We start from the raw sequence: 19,582 nt of genomic DNA on the forward strand, positions 1-19,582 counted from the left end.
CTCAAATCAATATATGATTAATAAAGTCACCAGATCATGGGGTGACTTTATTATTTATCCAAGAAGTTCAGGGTGGTATACGTGATTCTTTCCTCCTTCATTTACCCTTGCAACAATCCTGTTAAGCTAAGAGGAGGCAAGTCCAAAGTTGTTCAGCAAGTTTCATGACAGAAAAAAATCAGAACTTAGATTCAAAGCCCTAACATACTAAATCAGGGGTGGGGAACCTTTTTTCTGCCAAGGGCCATATGGATATTTATAACATCATTCGCGGGCCATAAACAATTATCAACTTCAAAAAGTGCTCCTCCAAGGGAGAATGATTAATTGCAAAATTAATGCAAATAATTGTTTTTCTATTTGAAGTCATGTGGGGAGAGCCTAATCTGGCACACACATACACACCTCCCCCCCCCCCCCCCGCCCTAGGCAAATGCATAGGTCCAGGGCTTTTTTGTAGGAAAAGCCCAGCAGGAACTCAGTAGCATATTAGACCACATCCCCTAATACTAGCATATTAGGTCATACACTCATTAGCATATTAGGCCACACCATCTGGGATAATCAAGTGCAAACTGAACCCAGGGAGACTGCTGCACAGTACATCTGGGCCCTGTGATCCCTGCCTGGCCCTGGGGAGGCCGCTGCACAGTGCGGCTGCCTGCCCCCCTCCTCGCTGGCCAGCCAGGCCCCAGGGAGGCTGCCACATGGCTTGGTTCGATCCAGCAATCCCCGAGGTCCACACCAAGTGACCTCAAGGGCCCCATACGGCCCTCGGGACAGAGGTTCCCCACCCCTGTACTAAATACTCCACCAGCAAGCTTGCTGCTCTTTGCTTTTAAAAAATTATATGTGTTTCACAAGATGAAATACGCTAAAGTAGCACAAAATTATTAGAATAATGAACCATCCATAAAGGCTTTACATCAAAGCCCTCCGCGTTTCCACGGCTATTTCCCTCGACCGATTCCCCCGCGGAAACGTCAATGAACCCGGCGGTGTTAGAAGCTATCACGTGATCCAGAAGCCCCGCCTTCCCGGAAGAGCCGGCCAACTTTGAGAAGGGGCGGTCCCGGCCTGTCACTTTCAACGCTCTCGCGCCGAAGCGCCAATCAGAAGAGCCGCCCGAGCGGAGAGGCGGGCGTCTCTAAGGCTTTTTGTGGCGTGGCGAAAAGAGGAGCGCGCGAGGCGGGGTGGGGCTTGGCGGAGGAGTCATGGCCGAGAGCTGCCGCCTGTGGTAGCGACGGGAGCTGCGAGGCCGGCTCGGCGCCGGGAATGGGGGGCCCACGGCGGCCGCGGCCGCTCCTCTGGCTGCTCCTGGTCCTCGTGGCCGCGCCCTTCGCGTCCCTGGAGCCGGAGACCGGGCAGGAGCGAGAGCCTCCCCCGCCGCCTCAGCAGGACCAGCAGAAGCCGCCGCCGCCTCCCCAGCAGCCTGCCGTTCAGGGGCCGAAGGAGCTCGACAGGGCCGAGGTGAGGCCGCCCTCCCCGGGGCCGGAGGAGGCCAGGCGTGGCCGGGAGTCTTGCGGCTTTCTTCGTCTAACTTCCCCCACAACCCTGAGCCAGGCGCACTTCCGGGAGCGGAATCTCTCCGCTTCACTTAGAAAAGAGGCTTTTTGGTTGGGAGGTGGGTGGGTTTGAAGCGGCAGGAGGGGGCCCTCCTCGCAGGGCGTCAGCGATAAAACGCGCGCTTTTCTTGCCTGTTCAAAAGAGGCTGCGATCACACAGACTAAACAATGCACTTTCCAACTGGATTTGACTGTGTGGGCTGGCAAGATCCAATTGGAAAGTGCATTGTTTTGTGTGTGTGATTGCAGCCGAGTTTTCTTGCCTGTTCAAAAGAGGCTGCGATCACACAAACTAAATAATGCACTTTCCCACTGGATTTGACTGTGTGGACTGGCAATATCCAGTTGGAAACTGCATTGTTTTGTGTGTGTGATTGCAGCCGAGTCTCCTAGTTTGGAGTGAGGCGACCCCCCCCCCCCCCGGGTCTTAGGATATTTTCATCTTTCCCTTCCTCCCCAGAGGAACTCAGAGCGGTGTGTGTTTTTCTTCCCTCTTCTGTCTCAGTCTCATAACAACTCTGCCGCGAGGTAGGCTGGACACACAAGCTGTGATCACACACACCACATAATGCACTTTCAGGGTACTTTCCAAATGGATTTTGCCAGTTTACATAGTCAGGTCCAGTTGGAAAGTGCGTTGAAAGTACATTATTTAAACTGTATGATCACAACCAGAGACTAACCCAGGAGGGGCCAAACTTGCTTATAAGAGCCACATAGAATAAACATCGGATGTTTGAGAACTGCAAGGCAGGCAGGAAGGAAAATAGATAGGGGAAAGTGGAAAGAAAGCAACTTTAAATGCATTCTCCAAACTGACCGACAGGGCTTTGAGAGCCATGCAGTATGTGTAAAAGAGCCACACATGCCTCTCGAGCCGCAGTTTGGCCACCCCAGACTCACCTAAGGTCACCCAGTGAGCGTCTGTAGCAGAGTACCAGTTTGAACCAGGGTCTCTGAAGTCCTTGTCCAGTGCTCTTAATCACATGCTGACCCTTCTAGTATGTTTGAAGTCATGGGGAGGTCATTGAGGTGCAGCTGTCTTGAAACTGGGTATTTTTTGGACGGGGAACCTGCCCTCTCTGTAAAGGATATTCTTTGTTACCTTGTAATATTTCTTGACTCAAACAATAGGACACAGAGGAAAAACACTTAACTTGGCTATCAAACAGCATATGAATTAAACAAAACCTGCATATTAAAACATGGACAATTGAAATTAACAAATAGCTAACTGAGCTAGGCTGACTTTAATGGTGTGCTTGAAGGCTGGTAGACAGCTTGAGCTGGTGTGTTTGTTAGGGTGTAAGCTTTTTAAAGAAAAATTCTGGCTGCAGAAGTTGTATTTGAGCTTAAATGTAACATTGTTCCCTGTGCTGGATATTAATATGTATGAGTTGTATGTCTTATGCCTTTTGTACTGCTTTTTCCAAAATATATTTTGCTACAGAGTTTGTTTAAACTTAACTCTGGGCATGTCAGTGTTCAGTAAAGCTCTTTGTTCTAGATTGAATAGTCCATCAATTCCCCTGTAACCACTACACCACCACAGCAGTTCCCTGTCAATGTTGTCAGGCCATTACAGGAGCCGCTTAGCTGTGAATCTTATTGTTTTTACCCTTCCCAGGGATTTTGTGAACATATAACAAGAGAGAGGTTTCCCAGTAACACCACCATAAATACAAATATCCTTAAAAACTACTTAATCTTTGAAGGCATTAATTGAATTGATAGGTCTAATTGTTCTAATAATTTTATGTAATGCCATCAATATGACTGTTCCATCATTGACTGTGACTTGATTCTTAAGATGGTTTTTTTTAAATGGTTTCTGTGTTTTAATAAGCTTTGTCTCCAGTAAAGGATCTTTTCCCCTGAAGCCTATTTTCAGTTCCTATGGGTAATTTCCCTTCATTAGCAAGTACTTATTGTGAGAATTTTTAACTATCCTTGAATTTCCAGCAAAAGGCATGTTCATAAACTGCCATGCATGTCCTGAATCTCAGTACTTTTATACATTGTTGAATCTTGTATCTGAACAAGTTTTAACTCATCATGATACCGCAGAAAATAGTATAGAGTTTTGCTCTGGTGATGCCCTTTGAGAAATGGCAGTGGAGCCAAGCAATAGTCATCAGGGTCTTATGTTTCCACTTCTGTGCATCTGAGGAGATTGAGGTAGAACAAGCTCATGAGCATCATTTATTTGGAGAAGAAACTATGCCAGCTATCTTTTGCCACATGAACATTGAGTTCCTGGGAAATTATCCAGTGGCGGAACTGGAGCATGATCTCGTTTAACATGTTTGCTTTGACTTGTATTGCGAGAACGTACTGGTATTTTAAGTTCCATTAAAACAAATATTTGAAGTGAATTTGATTATGTTAAAACATTTAAACCACACTTAATATTTATGTTCAAACAAATTTAAAACTTTTTGTGGAAATTATGAGTATTGGAATAATTGCTGTTGTAGAATACCCAAAGAACCGTGCATGATATGCTGTGGATGTGGTAGCCATTTATGCATTTCTAAGGAAGCTAGCTTTCTTCCCCAGAAGTTACTGGAGCAATTCATTTTCACTCTCCATATGCATTGCTGTGGTATATCAGATTGATAATTATGCTGTCCTTCCACCATGTGACAGGAGGAATAGAATTATTTTAGCTTCTTGTTGTGCTTTGACCTGTACCATTTATTAGGTGAATATATACTTTGAATTTTAAAATTAGGATTATTAAATGTATTTGTGGTTCCATATCGTGGTTGACAGTCCACAGAACCTCTGTATACTGTATGCAGTTTGTTCAGAGGTTGCTCATCTTGGCCTTTCACATATGGCAGAGGACGATGCCTGAGGCAGCAAGAACAATAGATTTCCTTTTTTGAGGCCTGCAGGAAGAACCAGCACAGCTATTGGATATATGACGTTTTTCAGGCCACCTGCCTTGAGGAGAAGGCTCATACATACATCCTTTCAAGCCCTGCAGAATCTGGCCATTCTCAGTTGAAATCAGCTGATGTGCAATGCATACAAAAGATTCTGCCATCCATAAGATGACTTTTTAAGTCCATTTCCATACTTTAAAGTGGAACAAACACCAATACATTGTACAGTAAATGTCAGCATAAACGTGCCTTTAAATGCCTTTGTTCATGTGCTGGTAAGGTGATTAAGCATGCCTGTAAATGCTTTTCACTGGATTGTTGCAGGAAACTCTAATGAATCCACTGCAAGCTTAGTTGCTGCCTGCAAACATAGTCAATAGAAGTATAAGTGCAGGATTTAATTAGATGCCTGGTGGTGTTTAGCACTATGTGGCACTAAAAGGTCAGTTTTAACACAGTGGTGTCAAGTTATCCAGTTAAAAGGACAAGCCGACCCAGAGGTGTGGGTCATGGTGACCCCTCAGCAGTTTTGAGGGTTGAGCAAGGCTTCAGTGATCTTTAGTTCTGTCTTGTAGCAATGGATGGAAGCAGGTCAAATTCCGCTTCCTTTGTATTAATAACAGACTTTTGCTTCTCCTTCTCAAAGTTCTCTCAAACATGCTTGGGGGGGGGTACTTACAGTTAAGGAAAGGTTCCCTGTGCAAGCACCAGTTGTTTATGACTCTGGGGTGACGTTGCTTTCACAGTGTTTTCACAGCAGACTTTGTTATGAGGTGGTTTGCCATTGCCTTCCCCAGCCATCTACACTTTCCCCCCAGCAGGCTGGGTACTCATTTTACCGACCTCGAAAGGATGGAAGGCTGAGTCAACTTCGAACTGGCTACCTTCCACCGGGGATCGAACTCAGGTCGTGAGCAGAGCTTAAGACAGCAGTACTGCAGCTTTAACACTCTAAACCACGGGGAGGAGTGATAATAACATTGTCCATCATGAGAGAACTCATTAGTAAACTGATGAGTTAAATGGTGTAAGAGTCTTTGAAACATAGCTACTGCAAAGGTGTATTTGTATGTTGAGATTTCTTGTCTTATTTCACCTGTAGTGTTTGATCAGAGCTCCTGTTTTGTATTCTATTTAGCTTAGCCCTTATGGCGCAACTCAAAGTCTTTTTGTTGTAAAAAGCCAAATGCCATGGATTGTATTAACACGTTCCTGTAATCAAAGGCTTTTGAAAATATTTCCAGAACACAGGAGTGATTGAAATGCTTAGATTGAAATGAGACCCTTTTCATTTGTTAGATGAGGACAGTGAGTCTCAGAAAAAATGTAAAAGTTTAGTGGGCCAGAAGGCTCTTAATTTATGACAAAGTTTTCACGAGCCAAATCTTGTCAGGTACAGAAAATGGGCTCCAGATAATGCAAGCTGTTTCTACAATAGACATTAAGGTGCCACAGGACTTTGGCCACAGTTTTTTAAATTATCATTTTTATTGAAAAAACTTGCATCCTGACCCTATTGTTGCTTACTCCAGAGTAAGCAACAGATTTAAATGAAGTGTACTCTCTATTTTGTTTGAATTGTGATTAAGTCCTAATACTAGATATCTTGTTCTCTATTTAAAAAAAAAAAGGCCATGCAGTATCTCTAGCCTGTTTCCTCCTCCAAAAGAAACGACAAAAGGTTTTCATTCTGTTCTTAAACTGTTCAAATGGTAGCTTTAAAAAAAGATGGGCACCTGGTCATAGCAAACCTGGAGGTGCTGTTTTTATCAGAACTTGTATCTAAAAAACCAGTTTTTCATGTTGCTCTTGATCTCCACCTTCACCACTGATGACTGACTCACTGTTGGCAAAGGGTTAACAAGGTGAAACATATTCAGCATGCTAGCTGAATACAGGGAAAATATCCCCTGAAGCTTTGAAATGGAAACCTATATGGGCTGAGGAATATGAAAAAAATGTTTTTGAAGTCTTAAATCTAAAGATCTGTGAAGGGGTGTGTGTGTGAGAGAGACAGACAGACATCTAAGGATGATGTAATGATCCTTGACCTGGCTATCCCAGTCACATCAGATCTTGTAAGCTAAGCAGGGTTGGCTGTGGCTAGAATTTGGATGGAAGACCTTCAAGGAATACCAGGGTTGTGATGTGGAGGCAGGCAATGGCAAACCACCTCTTGCCTTGAAAACCCTACATGGTTGCCATAAGTCAGCTGTGACTTGATGGCACTTTCCACCACATGTGAATGACATCATGGAACACCATAGCATGTTGGATTCAGGGAGCTGGGCAGGATTGAGTTTCTAGCCATATTCTGAGGTGATGGTGATTCCAATTCTTTTCCTCCTCCCCACTGTAGACTTATTATTCTCTGCTGGTATTCCCAAGGGTTTCTTAATCCCCAGAAAAAAAATTTCTAGGAGCTCAGTAGGCTACCTTAGATGGCATCAATCAGTGGAATTTACTGTTCCCTCTTAAACCTTAAATGATCTTATTTTTTTTTCCTTAACTGTAATATCTTATAAGGGCTAGAGAAGAATACATCCAGACCTATCCTAGTGGTCAGAAAATTACCTGTAATCTAAAGAAAACAAAAAAATATATTTTGGGAGGCTGCAACCTATTTTTTTAAATAATATGGGACATGATGGCAACTGTGTTTGACTGAAATGGCATAAAAATATAATAAGCCCTGAGATGATTATTGATGTACAGATGACTTCAGGTCTAAAGTACACAATATACCGTATGTTTCCTTTCAATCTTTGAGTTGTCTGCAATCAGAAATCATGGTTAGATAATTAAAATGGTTAAATATTAATAAGAATGCTAGGTCTGGGGAAAATGCTGAAGTGATTTTAGAAGTACTAAATGAGCTTTGAAGTGTGTGTGCTGCTCAGGTGGTAGCTGAGTGAGAGATGCAGTGTAGGACCAAAAATGCTGTCTTATCAGATCTCAGCTTACCTGTCATCTGGGATTCCTTTGCTAGCTTCTTTCCCATTCCCACTTAAATATGATTGTCACCTTCACCTGGGCCACTACGCTTATGCCAACTAGCCAAGTGCAACAGTTTAATGTTAACTGGCTCTTTGATGTAGCAAAAAAAGTGAATTATTGTATCCCACAACTATAGATGGCAGTACTGTGAGAAGGCTCTAACATGGTTTGAGGTTGAAGTGGGATATTTAAACATGGTATCAGATTTTGATGGGGGAGTCCTGGTCAGATATCCATTTAACTCTGAAGATCTCTGAATTAGGTTGTGATTGATTTGCTAGTCAACCTCTCAACAACCCTGTTAGATATCAAACAGCAGGATAACCTGAAGTTTGCCACCCTGAACTTCTCAAACTACTAGTAGTAAATACTTACAAGTGCAGTAAGCAGAACTATGGAACATGGAGTGGTGTGTTTAGCAGAAGGATGGTATGTGGTCATATCTGTAAAAGCCATTTAGCAAAGGCTGTTTTTATGACCTCCTTTTAAGTTGCAAACTGTTTTAAAGAACTACTGTGCTGAATGTATTTTCTGAGCAGTCTGTTTTCCAGCAAACTGTTCCTATACCTTAATTTGATTTGGTTCATAGTTTAACAGCTGCTCTGAGGCACTGTAAGATGAACACAGTTATGGTGCAACTACTATCAACCGCTGCTGTAGAAAGCCTTTTATTTCTTTCTTTTTTTTGAAAAAGGCTGGTTCAGCTGCTTTTCTGATACATGCTTGTTTACTGCCACCCATTGCTCAGCCAGCATAACCGAGACAGACTTTTAAGAGAAAGTTGTTTCTTTCTCACAATGCAGTTTCTTTTTCTGGCTGTTCTCAGTGATTTTACCCTGTGGAAGAGATTGAACAGTTGGGTTTTTATTTTTTGTAAGGAAGATAGCACTCAGTGGGCACCTTGAAATACACTGTCCAGAGAACGCTAGTCCCTCTGCTAGTCCCTACAGGGTTGCCATAAGATGGCTGCGTCTTGACAACACTTTACACATGCACACGCATGTACGCTCACACATTCACTGAACTTAAGTAGGTAAATTAGAAATCTTATTTGTCTGCAGGAACACTGGAAATGCGGAGAGGTGAAGATTTAAATGGTTATGGCTTGGATACTGACTTATCATTTGCGTGGGTGCTGGGATTTCTATCTGCAGAGAGCAAGTTTTTCTTGCTTCCTCCAAATGTCCCCCAAAATTCCTGTTCGGGGCATGAGGACCAGAGATGCCTGCCAGAACTAGATTCGGGGGCACATTTCAGTCTGCTGCAGGTCAGGGGAAGCAGAAAGATTGTGCTCTATAGGTGGAAAGCCATAAAAAAGGGACATTTGTCTGGATTCAAGCCTGTGTCGTTTCTGACTTAACAACTTTTTCCCTCTGTATCAATTTATGATTCTCAGATCCTTCCATAATTGAATAATGTGTACAGAGTAAGAGTACTTCCATTGTTATAAAAAGGTAAAGGTAGTCCCCTGTGCAAGCACCAGTCGTTTTCAACTCTGGGGCGACATTGCTTTCACAACGTTTTCACGGCAGACTTTTTACGGGGTGGTTTGCCATTGCCTTTCCCAGTCATCTACACTTTCCCCCCAGTAAGTTGGGTACTCATTTTACCGACCTCGGAAGGATGGAAGGTTGCGTCAACCTTGAGCCGGCTGCCTGAACCAGCTTTCGCTGGGATCTAACTCAGGTTGTGAGCAGAGGGCTCCGACTGCAGTACTGCAGCTTTACCGCTCTGCGCCACGTGGCTCCATTGTTATAAACTACTAGATATCATAAGTTAATGTTAATTGATTATAGCAGGTGCAGATGGATGGCAGACTATGCCAGGATGTGAACATAACCTCCATGAAAATGTGCTGTACACTATAAAGGGTAGGCTGGGTTGGGCAAAAGTTAAATATTTTTTTTTCTTTTCTTTTCAGAAAGGATCTACTCAAGTTGCCCCAGACCATTCTGTTAGTGGAGAGTCTCTCGATAAGACTAACCTGGGCTTTATCCATGCATTTGTGGCTGCCATATCAGTCATCATTGTCTCTGAACTTGGGGATAAGACTTTTTTTATTGCAGCCATCATGGCAATGCGTTACAACCGCTTGACGGTGCTGGCAGGTGCTATGCTTGCTTTAGGATTGATGACATGTTTATCAGGTTAGTGCTTTGAATTCTCCGTCCTGAATGTTATGTATTTTGCTGCAGGCCAAAAGGGTTTGGGTTTTTTGTTAGCTCTTCTCCTCAAAGCAGCTTACAGAGATTTCTTAAGTGCAATGCAGGTTGAATGAAGAAACAAAACTTACCCTGGGGAGCTCCTGTTTCACCGCCCTGTCTAACATTAGGCTATGGACTATGGTTTGTGATTCTGGTCATGCCCAGACTTAAGACCCTGCAAGCAGAGGAAACAACAAACTCAGCCCATATGATATTTAACAAACTGCTAGCAGGATCTTCCCCTGCAGTGGGCTACCATCCCAACAGAAAGCTCTGCATGGGATGCTCTGTTGGGATGGTAGCCCACTGCAGTGATTATTGCAGGTATCAATTGCTTTTACTGCATTGTTTTTTCCTTGTAACTCCACTTTTTGTATTGTCTATAGCCATGGCTTTTTTGGTAGCAGGAACTCCTTTGCATATTAGGCCACACACTCCTGAGGTAGCCAGTCCTCCAAGAGCTTACAGTAGGTCCTGTAAGCTCTTGGAGGATTGGCTACATCAGGGTGTGTGGCCTAATATGCAAAGGGAAAAGCCCTGTTAGCATAGTCTTCAATAGTTTGTTCTGATTCTGTAATTTTAGTCTAATTCCATTGCTGATTTTATCCTGTCTGGCTGTACTGTTTTATATCTTGTAATCCACCATGAGTCTCTGTGAGAAAAGTGGACCACAGAGTTCACTAAATGTCTGCCTTAATCTGCTGTTGCATCTGAATCAGTTTAGCTGAAACTTGAATTGATATTAAGTGAAGCATATTGGGCAAAGTTTTCCCAAGGCTTCTAGTTTGAGTAGCAGTGTCTAATTAGTAATTTAGTAATTAATAATTGAAAGCCTGTCAGAACTGGTCAGTGTGAGGCTTATGTGGAGGTGGGTTGTAGAACTGTTGAACTTGCAGGTGGCCTCAGCTGCTGCAGGTGAATTCTGTGAATGTTGCACAGCCTCTGCTGCAGAAAGCTTCCTCTAGCACTTCCATTTGCTCAGGATCAGTAGTTTTCAGCGAACTTTTGTGCAAAGGGGAGGCCCAGCAGAAGAGAAAAGTGCTCTGGGATGGAGAGCTTGAAGCACACATGGAATTTGTCCATACAAGTAATTAAAATTGAGTCAAGTAAATGCTATTGAGTTAATCTTATGCAGTGTAAAATACGTGAATTGCCACAGTCACAATTTGCATGTGTTACTAAAAATTAGCTATGTGTGTGATCGAAAGTCATAACCTTATAGCCTCATGTTATAACCCTACACTGTAATGACAAGTTTTAATACTTTAAATTGATACAAGAGCTGGCGTAGGCTTGTTTAAGACTATGAATTAGGAAGTTCCAAGTTTAATCTTAGCAATGAAATTGCTAGATGACTTTAGTTAAGCTTTTACTATTGTATTTTGCGTAGAGCCATAAATGCTGAGGGCTAGAAATTATCTCAGTACTCAAAGTGTTAGGTTGAATGAACAAGCAAGGTCTTTAACAAGTAACTTAAAAGTTTTTGCTTCCCCCCCCCCCCCTTAGTTTTATTTGGCTATGCTACCACCGTTATCCCCAGAGTATATACATACTATGTGTCAACTGCACTCTTTGCAATTTTTGGCATCCGAATGCTTCGGGAAGGCTTAAAGATGAGCCCAGATGAAGGTCAGGAAGAACTGGAGGAAGTTCAAGCAGAACTCAAGAAGAAAGATGAAGAAGTAAGTTAAAGTATGTAGAAAGAGTGAATACAGTGTTAAGTACTGTGGTGAATTCAGGAAGTCGGGTGGAACTCAGGAAGTTGGCCTAAGTCTCTGGGTGCATAGTCTGTTTGGTGTAATAGGTTGAACAGTGAGTTTTCAGAAAACATTTCCACTACTCCCCCCTTAGTACAGGATATCCCCCAATGTCCTAAGCAGAATTTCTTAATACCTGAGAAAAACTGAGTTGTGCTGTAAGAACAGGAGAACAGAAGCTCTGAGCCCTTCAGCTCTAAAAATGCATATCTTTCCATTTGGATCTGAAAGTGCACAGGAAGCCTAAGTGTGGTGACTGAGGTTGTAGCTGTGAAGATGAAATATTTATGCAATCTGAAGAGAAACCAGAGTAGCAGTGAATTTAAGATAGTTGAGGCTGCTCTTAATATTGATTGGGAGAACTTCATTGGAGGAATTGACTGTACTACTCTTAAGATGGATGTTTACATTTAACTGAATTTCAATATGATTTTTGTATCTTTTGAGACAAATGTCTCCCAATATCTGGGTTTAGCAATATATTCAGTTTTTGTTGAGCTCTTTAGAGAATTTCTGTGTCAAGGTATCTTCACTAGTACTTGTAATGGGATATGGAAATAGTAGCTATTTTCAAAATTACTCTTGTAGTTTATTAATTTTGTTTCTAGCATAGATTTAGAATCTATTCTCCACTTCAGTGACATTCTGTTTCCATGTCAGAGTAATAAAAAGGAAATTTAAATCTGTAAGGTATAGGGTTTAACCCAAAATGTGTTTCTACAGTGTTAATACAGGTTAATTACTGCTCCTTCTTTTAAATTCAGTTTGAGAAGAATGAAACACTGAGTTGGATTTTCTTTCTTGATAAATGTTGGCTCTAAATAGGTAGCATTCTAAAACCTAACCTGGTTCTAATAATAGATATAAGTGGGAGACCCACAAGAACTTGCAAGGTGTATCTAATTTATCCCTCTTCCACTATTTCCCTTCCCTGAAAGCCCCTGTAGCCTCTCCCCTTTTCCTACTATTTTCTCAGTCAACCTACCTTTATATATTGCTCTGTCTTTAGCTTTCCCTTCCCTGGCAGCCTCTACCTGGGAAAATTGTGGCGCAGTAACATGGTGCCAACTGCTTGGTCAGGGCCAGTTGCATGGTGAGAAATCCTCAAGGACTCGCAGGGGGCACCTCATTTTCACCTGTATCCCCCTCCCCACATTACTGGGGTGATGTCGCATCACATTTCCACAGCAGACTTCTTACAGGGTGGTTTGCCATTGCCTTCCCCAGTCATTTGTACTTATTCCTGGGTACTCATTTTACCAACCTTTGAAGGATGGAAGGCTGAGTCAACCTTGAGCCAGCTCCCTGAACCCAGCTTCTGCCGGGATCAAACTCAGGTTGTGAGCACAGTTTGGGCTGCAATACTGCAGCTTTACCACTGTGTGCCGCAGGGCTCTGTATCTTCAGCTATATGGATCGTTAATTTATATCCCACATTTCTCCAAAATGGAGACTTAAAGCAGTTTACATTGTTCTCCATTTTATCCTCACAACAACCCTGAAAGGTAGGTTAGGCTGAAAATGTGTGAGTGAGCCAGTGAGCTTCCATTGCAGCATGGGGATCTGAACTTGGATCTTCAGAACATAGTCTGAAATTCTAACCTCTACATCAAAACAGCCTTCCTGAGGTGGTAGCTGTTGAACTACATTGAGTTATAGCAAGCAACCAGTCCTGGATGAGTTGTGTAGGCAGCAAGTTGCCTGATGGTTGCTGCTGGGCCTGGCCCTGGTGAATTCTCACTCAAAGGCCAGTGCAGTCCAGAATAGGGTCCTGCACTCTCCCCATGCCTTTTACCGTCAGAAACCAAGATTTGAAGGTTGGCAGTATTGTTGCAACCTAATAGTGGCCACTAAGGGCATTTGTTTCTTAAAGCTAAAGGTCCTGCTTCTGTTATTGGAGGGGTTTTAACGGCCCAGTGTGTGTGTGTGTGTATATATATATATTTAAAAGATTTTCAGGTTTGTCTGCTTTTCTCAGGCTTGTGGAACTGTCTTGGCTGTCCATGGCTCCAGTGTCTTGATAAAGTATCCACAGATCTGACTGTGTGGCAAATGAGTTATATTGATGTGTGGTGTCTTCTAGAAGGAAAGGATGTTAGTTTTAATTCTCTGGCATTTGCCTCCTCTTTCTAGCTCCAGAGAACAAAGTTGTTAAATGGGCCTGGGGATGTGGAAACAGGAGCAGGCCCCACCTTGCCTCAGAAGAAATGGCTGCATTTTATTTCTCCAATTTTTGTGCAGGCTTTTACTTTAACATTCTTAGCAGAATGGGGAGACCGCTCTCAATTAACTACAATAGTTCTGGCAGCGAGAGAGGTAAGTGAAATGCATAAGAAATGTATATATTCAAAGAACAAGAGTCTTAAGGTTCAATTCACAGTAAAATTAACTAAATATAGGCAGTGCCTTCTGCAGGTGCAACCTTGCGAATGGGAAAAGTTTACAACTACCTGTACACACGCATTCTCTGTTTCCCCACCTTATGGAATGGCCTACCTGAGGGTTTCAGGAAGGCTCCCACACTACAGGCATTCTGCAGACTATTCAAAATTGAATTATTTGAGGGCTTTTTTGCATAGGTAACAGAGCTGTACTTAATGAAATGTTTCAGAAAGATGTTTTGCTAAAGAGTACCCGATTTGTGATTTTCATTCCTCTGATTTTAAAAAAGTCAAATTCAGAGTCGGATGAAAAGGTAGTCTCAGATGGCTTATTTAGCTTTATTAGTCGACGGACTACAAAAAGGTAAAGGTAGTCAAGTCAAGTTAGCCTTTATTGGCATAAAATATACAGATATATATATCAGAACGAATTGGTTAAAAAAAAGATAAAATGGAACAATTGCATACGTATACATCAGGAAAAGCATAAACATAAACTATTTCTATGAGATCTTCTGGCGTTCCTTTAAAACAGAATAAAGAAACTTAGCCACTTTCTCAGTGACACTAGATGAAGTAGCATTCAAAAGACTATAGACCTTAAGTGCATCAGAACAATCAGCCATGCTAACTAAAAGAGGATGTAAATACTTGTGACGAAGATCTGTATACAAATTACAATGAAGAAGAATATGAGTAACTGACTCCACACATTTTTACTTACAGAGACAGTATCTGACTGAGTAGGCGGTCTTATTAAATCTGCCATAAAGAATGGCAAAGGGCATGGCATTGCATCTGGCAAGGGAAAAAGCTCTATGCTGTTGTGGCACCTGTAAGATGGATAGATATGAGGCCATTTTCCCAGCACTAAGAGATCTCAAAACTCAGTGGGGATCAAGTTTTCTTAGCCAGACTGTATAGGTCTTGGCACTCAATATCTAGCAACCTGTTTTTAATTTGTTGGACTGCAATGGTGAAGGACAGCATGGACAAGAGTTCTAGGGATAAACCCATTGCTTTTATTTTTCTCTCAATAAGTGCTGACCAATTTGACAAATTAAATTCAGAGAGCATTTGAAAGATATAGCTCCCCGGTTCAGAGTTGTAGTGCAAGCGTAGCCAGAATTTGAAGATCATTTGAAGGTAGTCCCCTGTGCAAGCACCAGTCATTTTTGACTCTGGGGTGACGTCACATCATGACGTTTTCATGGCAGACTTTTTTATGGGTGGTTTTCCATTGCTTTTCCCAGTCATCTACACTCCCCCCCAAGCAAGCTGGTTACTCAGTTTACCGACCTTGGAAGGATGGAAGGCTGAGTCAACCTTAAGCTGGCTATCTGAACCCAGCTTCCACCAGGATCAAACTCAGGTCATGATCAGAGAGTTTCAACTGCAGTACTGCAGCTTTACCACTCTATGCCACAGGGCACCATGGACTATACTGCTGTCTATAATTCTTACAGTCCTGTTGCTGTAAATTGGATCCTGCTATATTTACATTATTCAGCTTGCCACAGTAATACTTACACTTTGTTTTAGCTCTGTTTAGATTTTCTGGTTGGTACCAGATTTCTGCTGTCCAAATCCTATTGCATTTTTTATTGGATGTCCCATCTTGTTTATTGTATTGACATACTCTGTGTAATTTGCCTTAAGTTCCAGTGAGACGGATTGACAATAAACAACGTAAATAAAACAAAAAAAAATGACTCTGAACTGGCCTGTTGGCTCTCTTTGTGCCTGGGTTGCTATTTAGTCCATTTTTAAATTACTCTGCTGCAGCACGTTTTGTAGGATATTAAAGTCTACCTCCAAGCTTCACGTAAATAAGATAGTTGGAAGAGCATGGCTGTATTTGGTAATAATCGAAACTGGGGTGGGCAGACTCTTCAAAAGGGTTTCAGGCAGTGTTCCCTCTAAGCTGAGTTAGTGTGAGCTAGCTCACAGATTTTTAGCCTCCAGCTCACACATTTTTGTCTTGGCTCAGGAAGGATGACCCCAGAGCACACTGATTTATGCAGTAGCTCACAACTTTAATGCCAGTAGCTCACAAAGTAGAATTTTTGCTCACAAGACTGCAGCTTAGAGGGAGCATTGGTCTATGGTATGGTTAGGATAACATTTGAAATAACAACCTTGATGCTAATAAGCATTTCTGGGTCTGGTGAGTGCCTGCATTAGAGATGTCTGTGTATACAAAGGAAGAAATGTGGGAAGAACAATAAATACATTGTAAAAGGTGCTTCTGCTTTGTGTATTAAATGTATATTCTCAAAGAGAAGCCTGAGGCAGATGAGTATATTTATGTAGGAGTCATAGTGGGAAAAGCCTTGCTCTAGATTTCAGCAGTTCATTAAATACCTGCTGTATATTCAGAGGCCTGTAGGTGATTGTAGCAGCATTTGTTGGCTGCAGGAGAGCCCTCTTCCAGTCTCCTTGCGCTGCCATCCACTGACACTCACTTGCTTATTCTGCAGAATAAGGGCATTTGTGATTTTCATTCCTCTGATTTTAGAAGAAGCCAAATTCAGAGTAGGATGAAAAGGTAGTCTCAGATGGCTTAATTGTTGATTTGCCTAGTGTCACTTGGAGGCTTCTGAACGTGGTGGCTAGTTCAGATTGCTTTTCAAAGACCCTAGAAATTAGTGGAGCCCTCACAGTGCTTCCATTCTGTGTTGAACCATGTGTATTTAAATTGTAATGCTTGTGTCCAGTTACTTCCCTGCTACACTCACCCTTCCCTAAAACGATTGCACTCTTTTGCCTTCCTATGAAGAGGTGGCTGCCTAGTGAGATCACTTTCTACTTAGCTCTAAGTTTTGATGTGTATTCTTCACATGTTAGTTTTGCCTGTTCTTGTATTTTGAAAATATTAATACTCCTCTCCCCAAGAAACTGCTTTTGAGGTCTGTAGCTTTTAGACAGAACTGAATATTGATGTGTATTTGCACAGGATCCCTATGGTGTGGCAGTTGGTGGGACATTTGGACATAGTTTATGCACCGGTCTAGCAGTGATTGGAGGAAGAATGATAGCACAAAAAATCTCTGTTCGGACTGGTAAGTGTAGGAGCTTGACTTATTGTTGGAACCATTGTGAACAGCGCAAGTCAATAAACCGGGGTGTCAAACATGCCACCCGGGGGCCAAATCAGGCCCCTGGAGGGCTCCTATCAGTCCCTGGGCAACTGGCTGTTGTCTGTTTCCTTCTCCCTCTCTCTTGCTTCCTTCTGCATCGCTGCTTGCTTTGCCAGGCTTTCTCGATTGCACAGGAGCTACAGAGCAAAAGCTATTTTCTCCATTGATTGAGGCTCTTCCCCCTCCTGGTCCCCTGGGGAAGGAGGGAAAGAGCCAGAGTTTCCTTTGCCCAGTTCCCATGGGAGAAATACAAAGAAAGCACCTTTAAGACCGACAAGTGTTAATGTTTTAGGGATGTTTAATTTTTAAAAAATCTTTAATTGTGTTTGTGTTCATTATAAAGTTTATATCTCTTCTAAAGTATTTTTTGTGTGAAATGTCTCTTTGATAAATGGGAACAGGTAATATATGGGTCAGGAACTGGCTAACAAAGGAGGATAAAGGCTACTGGGGGTGGGGGAACTTTGCATGTATACTCAGTGTACACATCTCTGTGCATACTTGGCTTTACACATGCACAAGCTGGGACCAATATGCAGCCTGCCTGCTGCTAGTATCATCATACTTACTTGGTTCTCTGTCCTCCCAGAATTCTTGTGATCTAGTGGCATTTGCATAGATATGTGCATGTCTTATCTGAGGCTCCTTGATAATCACGTGAGAATGGAACCACATGAGCAGTGTCATGCTGCATTGTTAATGTAGCATCGCAGCTAAGCTCTAAACTGAATTTAGTGGCCAGCCAGGTTTCCCAGTGGCAGACACCTTAGGGCTGTATCCAGTTCTTTACCCACTGAAATGCCAATTCCACCTCTTGTCTGAATACCAGTTCATCAAAATTTCTGTTGTCCGTTGCAAGTGTTCTCCCAAGTAGAGGAGAAAGGGAATAGTGATAGTAGTGTAACTTCATGTAACTGTTTTAACAATTGATCTACTTATGAATAAGCACAGCCTGTCATTTGGAGCGTCTTGCCTCTGAATGTGGCTGGAATGCAAGAGGAAGTGCCATTGGCTGCCTGTCTTACGGCAGTTAGAGAGTGGAGGAATAAAAAGAGAAGAATTTGGCAAGTTGCTGCAAAAACTCAAACTGTTTAAAGTTGCTTGTAGAAGGCAAACAGGCACAAGTAAAAGTTGTTGAAGGGATTTTAAGGAAGCTCCATGATGGGGCTAGAATCTGGACACTCTTCCTGTAAGCTGGATCTAACAACCTTCTTTTCCTCTCTTGCAGTGACAATCATAGGAGGAATTGTTTTCTTAGCATTTGCATTCTCTGCACTATTTATAAGCCCAGATGCTGGTTTTTAAAGAGATGTTTTCCCATTTCCTTGGAAGGAAGAGGACTAGGAGCGGACACACCTGTCCTTTGTATTTTATATATAATGTACAGCTGTAGTGAAATGAGCACTGAAGATGAGATGCTGCAACTCCTATAGTAACCATTTGGGACACTCTGAATATACCCTGTGATGGAGAATCCCCATATATCTATATATGTATATTTTTACATGGGATGCCCAATGCAGTGTGTTCTGCCTCAAGCAAACTGAGATCCACCTTCTTGAAATACTACCAGGATTGCTACTCCCATCTCTTCAACACCACTGGTCGTCATTCTGGATGGATGAATTGTTGCTGCTGTGAGACTAGCACTTATGCCTTACAAATTATCCAGTGTGAAGTATTAGAGAGAACTCTTTGCCAAGCACATGATTCCGCCGACATCAGAACTGAGGGAACTGTGAGCTAGTCATGTGACTCAAGAATTGGTGGCTTGAAAAAGGCTTGGTGTTGAGAGAGAGAATCAGGATATTTTAGTATGGACTACACTGAATATAATGCTTTCAATATTTAATCCATCTAGCTGTTTACTAGATCAAACCTGTTTTGTATTATGATCCCCCAAAATGATCTGCATTTCAAAATTAAAGTATCTTACTATGTTCATCTTTTTAGTAACTGAAAAATGCAACCTGGGGAAAAAATGAATACATTAGATGTAACTGACTGAATTTAGATGAAAATATGATTAGAAGTAAATTATTGCCATTCAGTTTTTTGTTTCTTATCTATGTCAATTCCTGACCACTTGGGGAAATGATTTTTATGTGTTAGATTAAATGTAGAGTCTCCCTGTACGTTTTGCACAGCCAGTACTGTAATTGACTCTTGCGTTTGAGTAGTTTAAATAATCTGACCTTGTGTTCCTTACTCTTTCATTTCAAACTCTGCTGTTAAGACTTTGTAGATAGCTGCAGTAACTTGATACTTGACTAGTTTACAGTATGAGCATCAGCTGCAGAACTTAAGAGATGGACCCGTGGTTTGAAATGAAATTTTTTTCCCAGAGCAGTTCAGCAGCTCTTAAATTTGGTAATGGCTTAAGCACACCATCATAACAACTGCCAAGTAAAAGAGATAAGATTAAGTAGCCAAAGAGCACACATCATGTTACTGTGATAGTCCAAGATGAAAAAACAATTACTTGAAAAAATAAACTCATTTATGACTTCTTTGTTTCCATAGTGGCTCAAAACCAGCAGCCATCATTGCAGTTGATAGCTTCTTTATTCAATCAATATTGCAACTACCTGACACTCAGTTGGGGGGAGGATACTTAGAGATGGGGTCTGAGCTGAGAACACCCTAT

The 19,582-nt window shown here is 42.1% G+C and overlaps 1 protein-coding gene across 1 annotated transcript; it reads left to right on the plus strand.

Annotated features, from left to right (window-relative positions):
* Window positions 1-1,192: 1,192 nt before the first annotated feature.
* Window positions 1,193-19,455, plus strand: TMEM165 (transmembrane protein 165). The gene is made up of 6 exons (XM_060246379.1): window positions 1,193-1,470; window positions 9,375-9,600; window positions 11,164-11,339; window positions 13,548-13,730; window positions 16,752-16,857; window positions 18,164-19,455. Exons 1-6 carry the CDS (start codon window positions 1,276-1,278, stop codon window positions 18,238-18,240), a joined length of 963 nt encoding a protein of 320 aa, XP_060102362.1. The 5' UTR covers window positions 1,193-1,275; the 3' UTR covers window positions 18,241-19,455.
* The last annotated feature ends 127 nt before the right edge of the window (window positions 19,456-19,582 follow it).

Source organism: Heteronotia binoei, chromosome 9 (genome assembly GCF_032191835.1).
Source record: "Heteronotia binoei isolate CCM8104 ecotype False Entrance Well chromosome 9, APGP_CSIRO_Hbin_v1, whole genome shotgun sequence".
Taxonomy (NCBI): domain Eukaryota; kingdom Metazoa; phylum Chordata; class Lepidosauria; order Squamata; family Gekkonidae; genus Heteronotia; species Heteronotia binoei.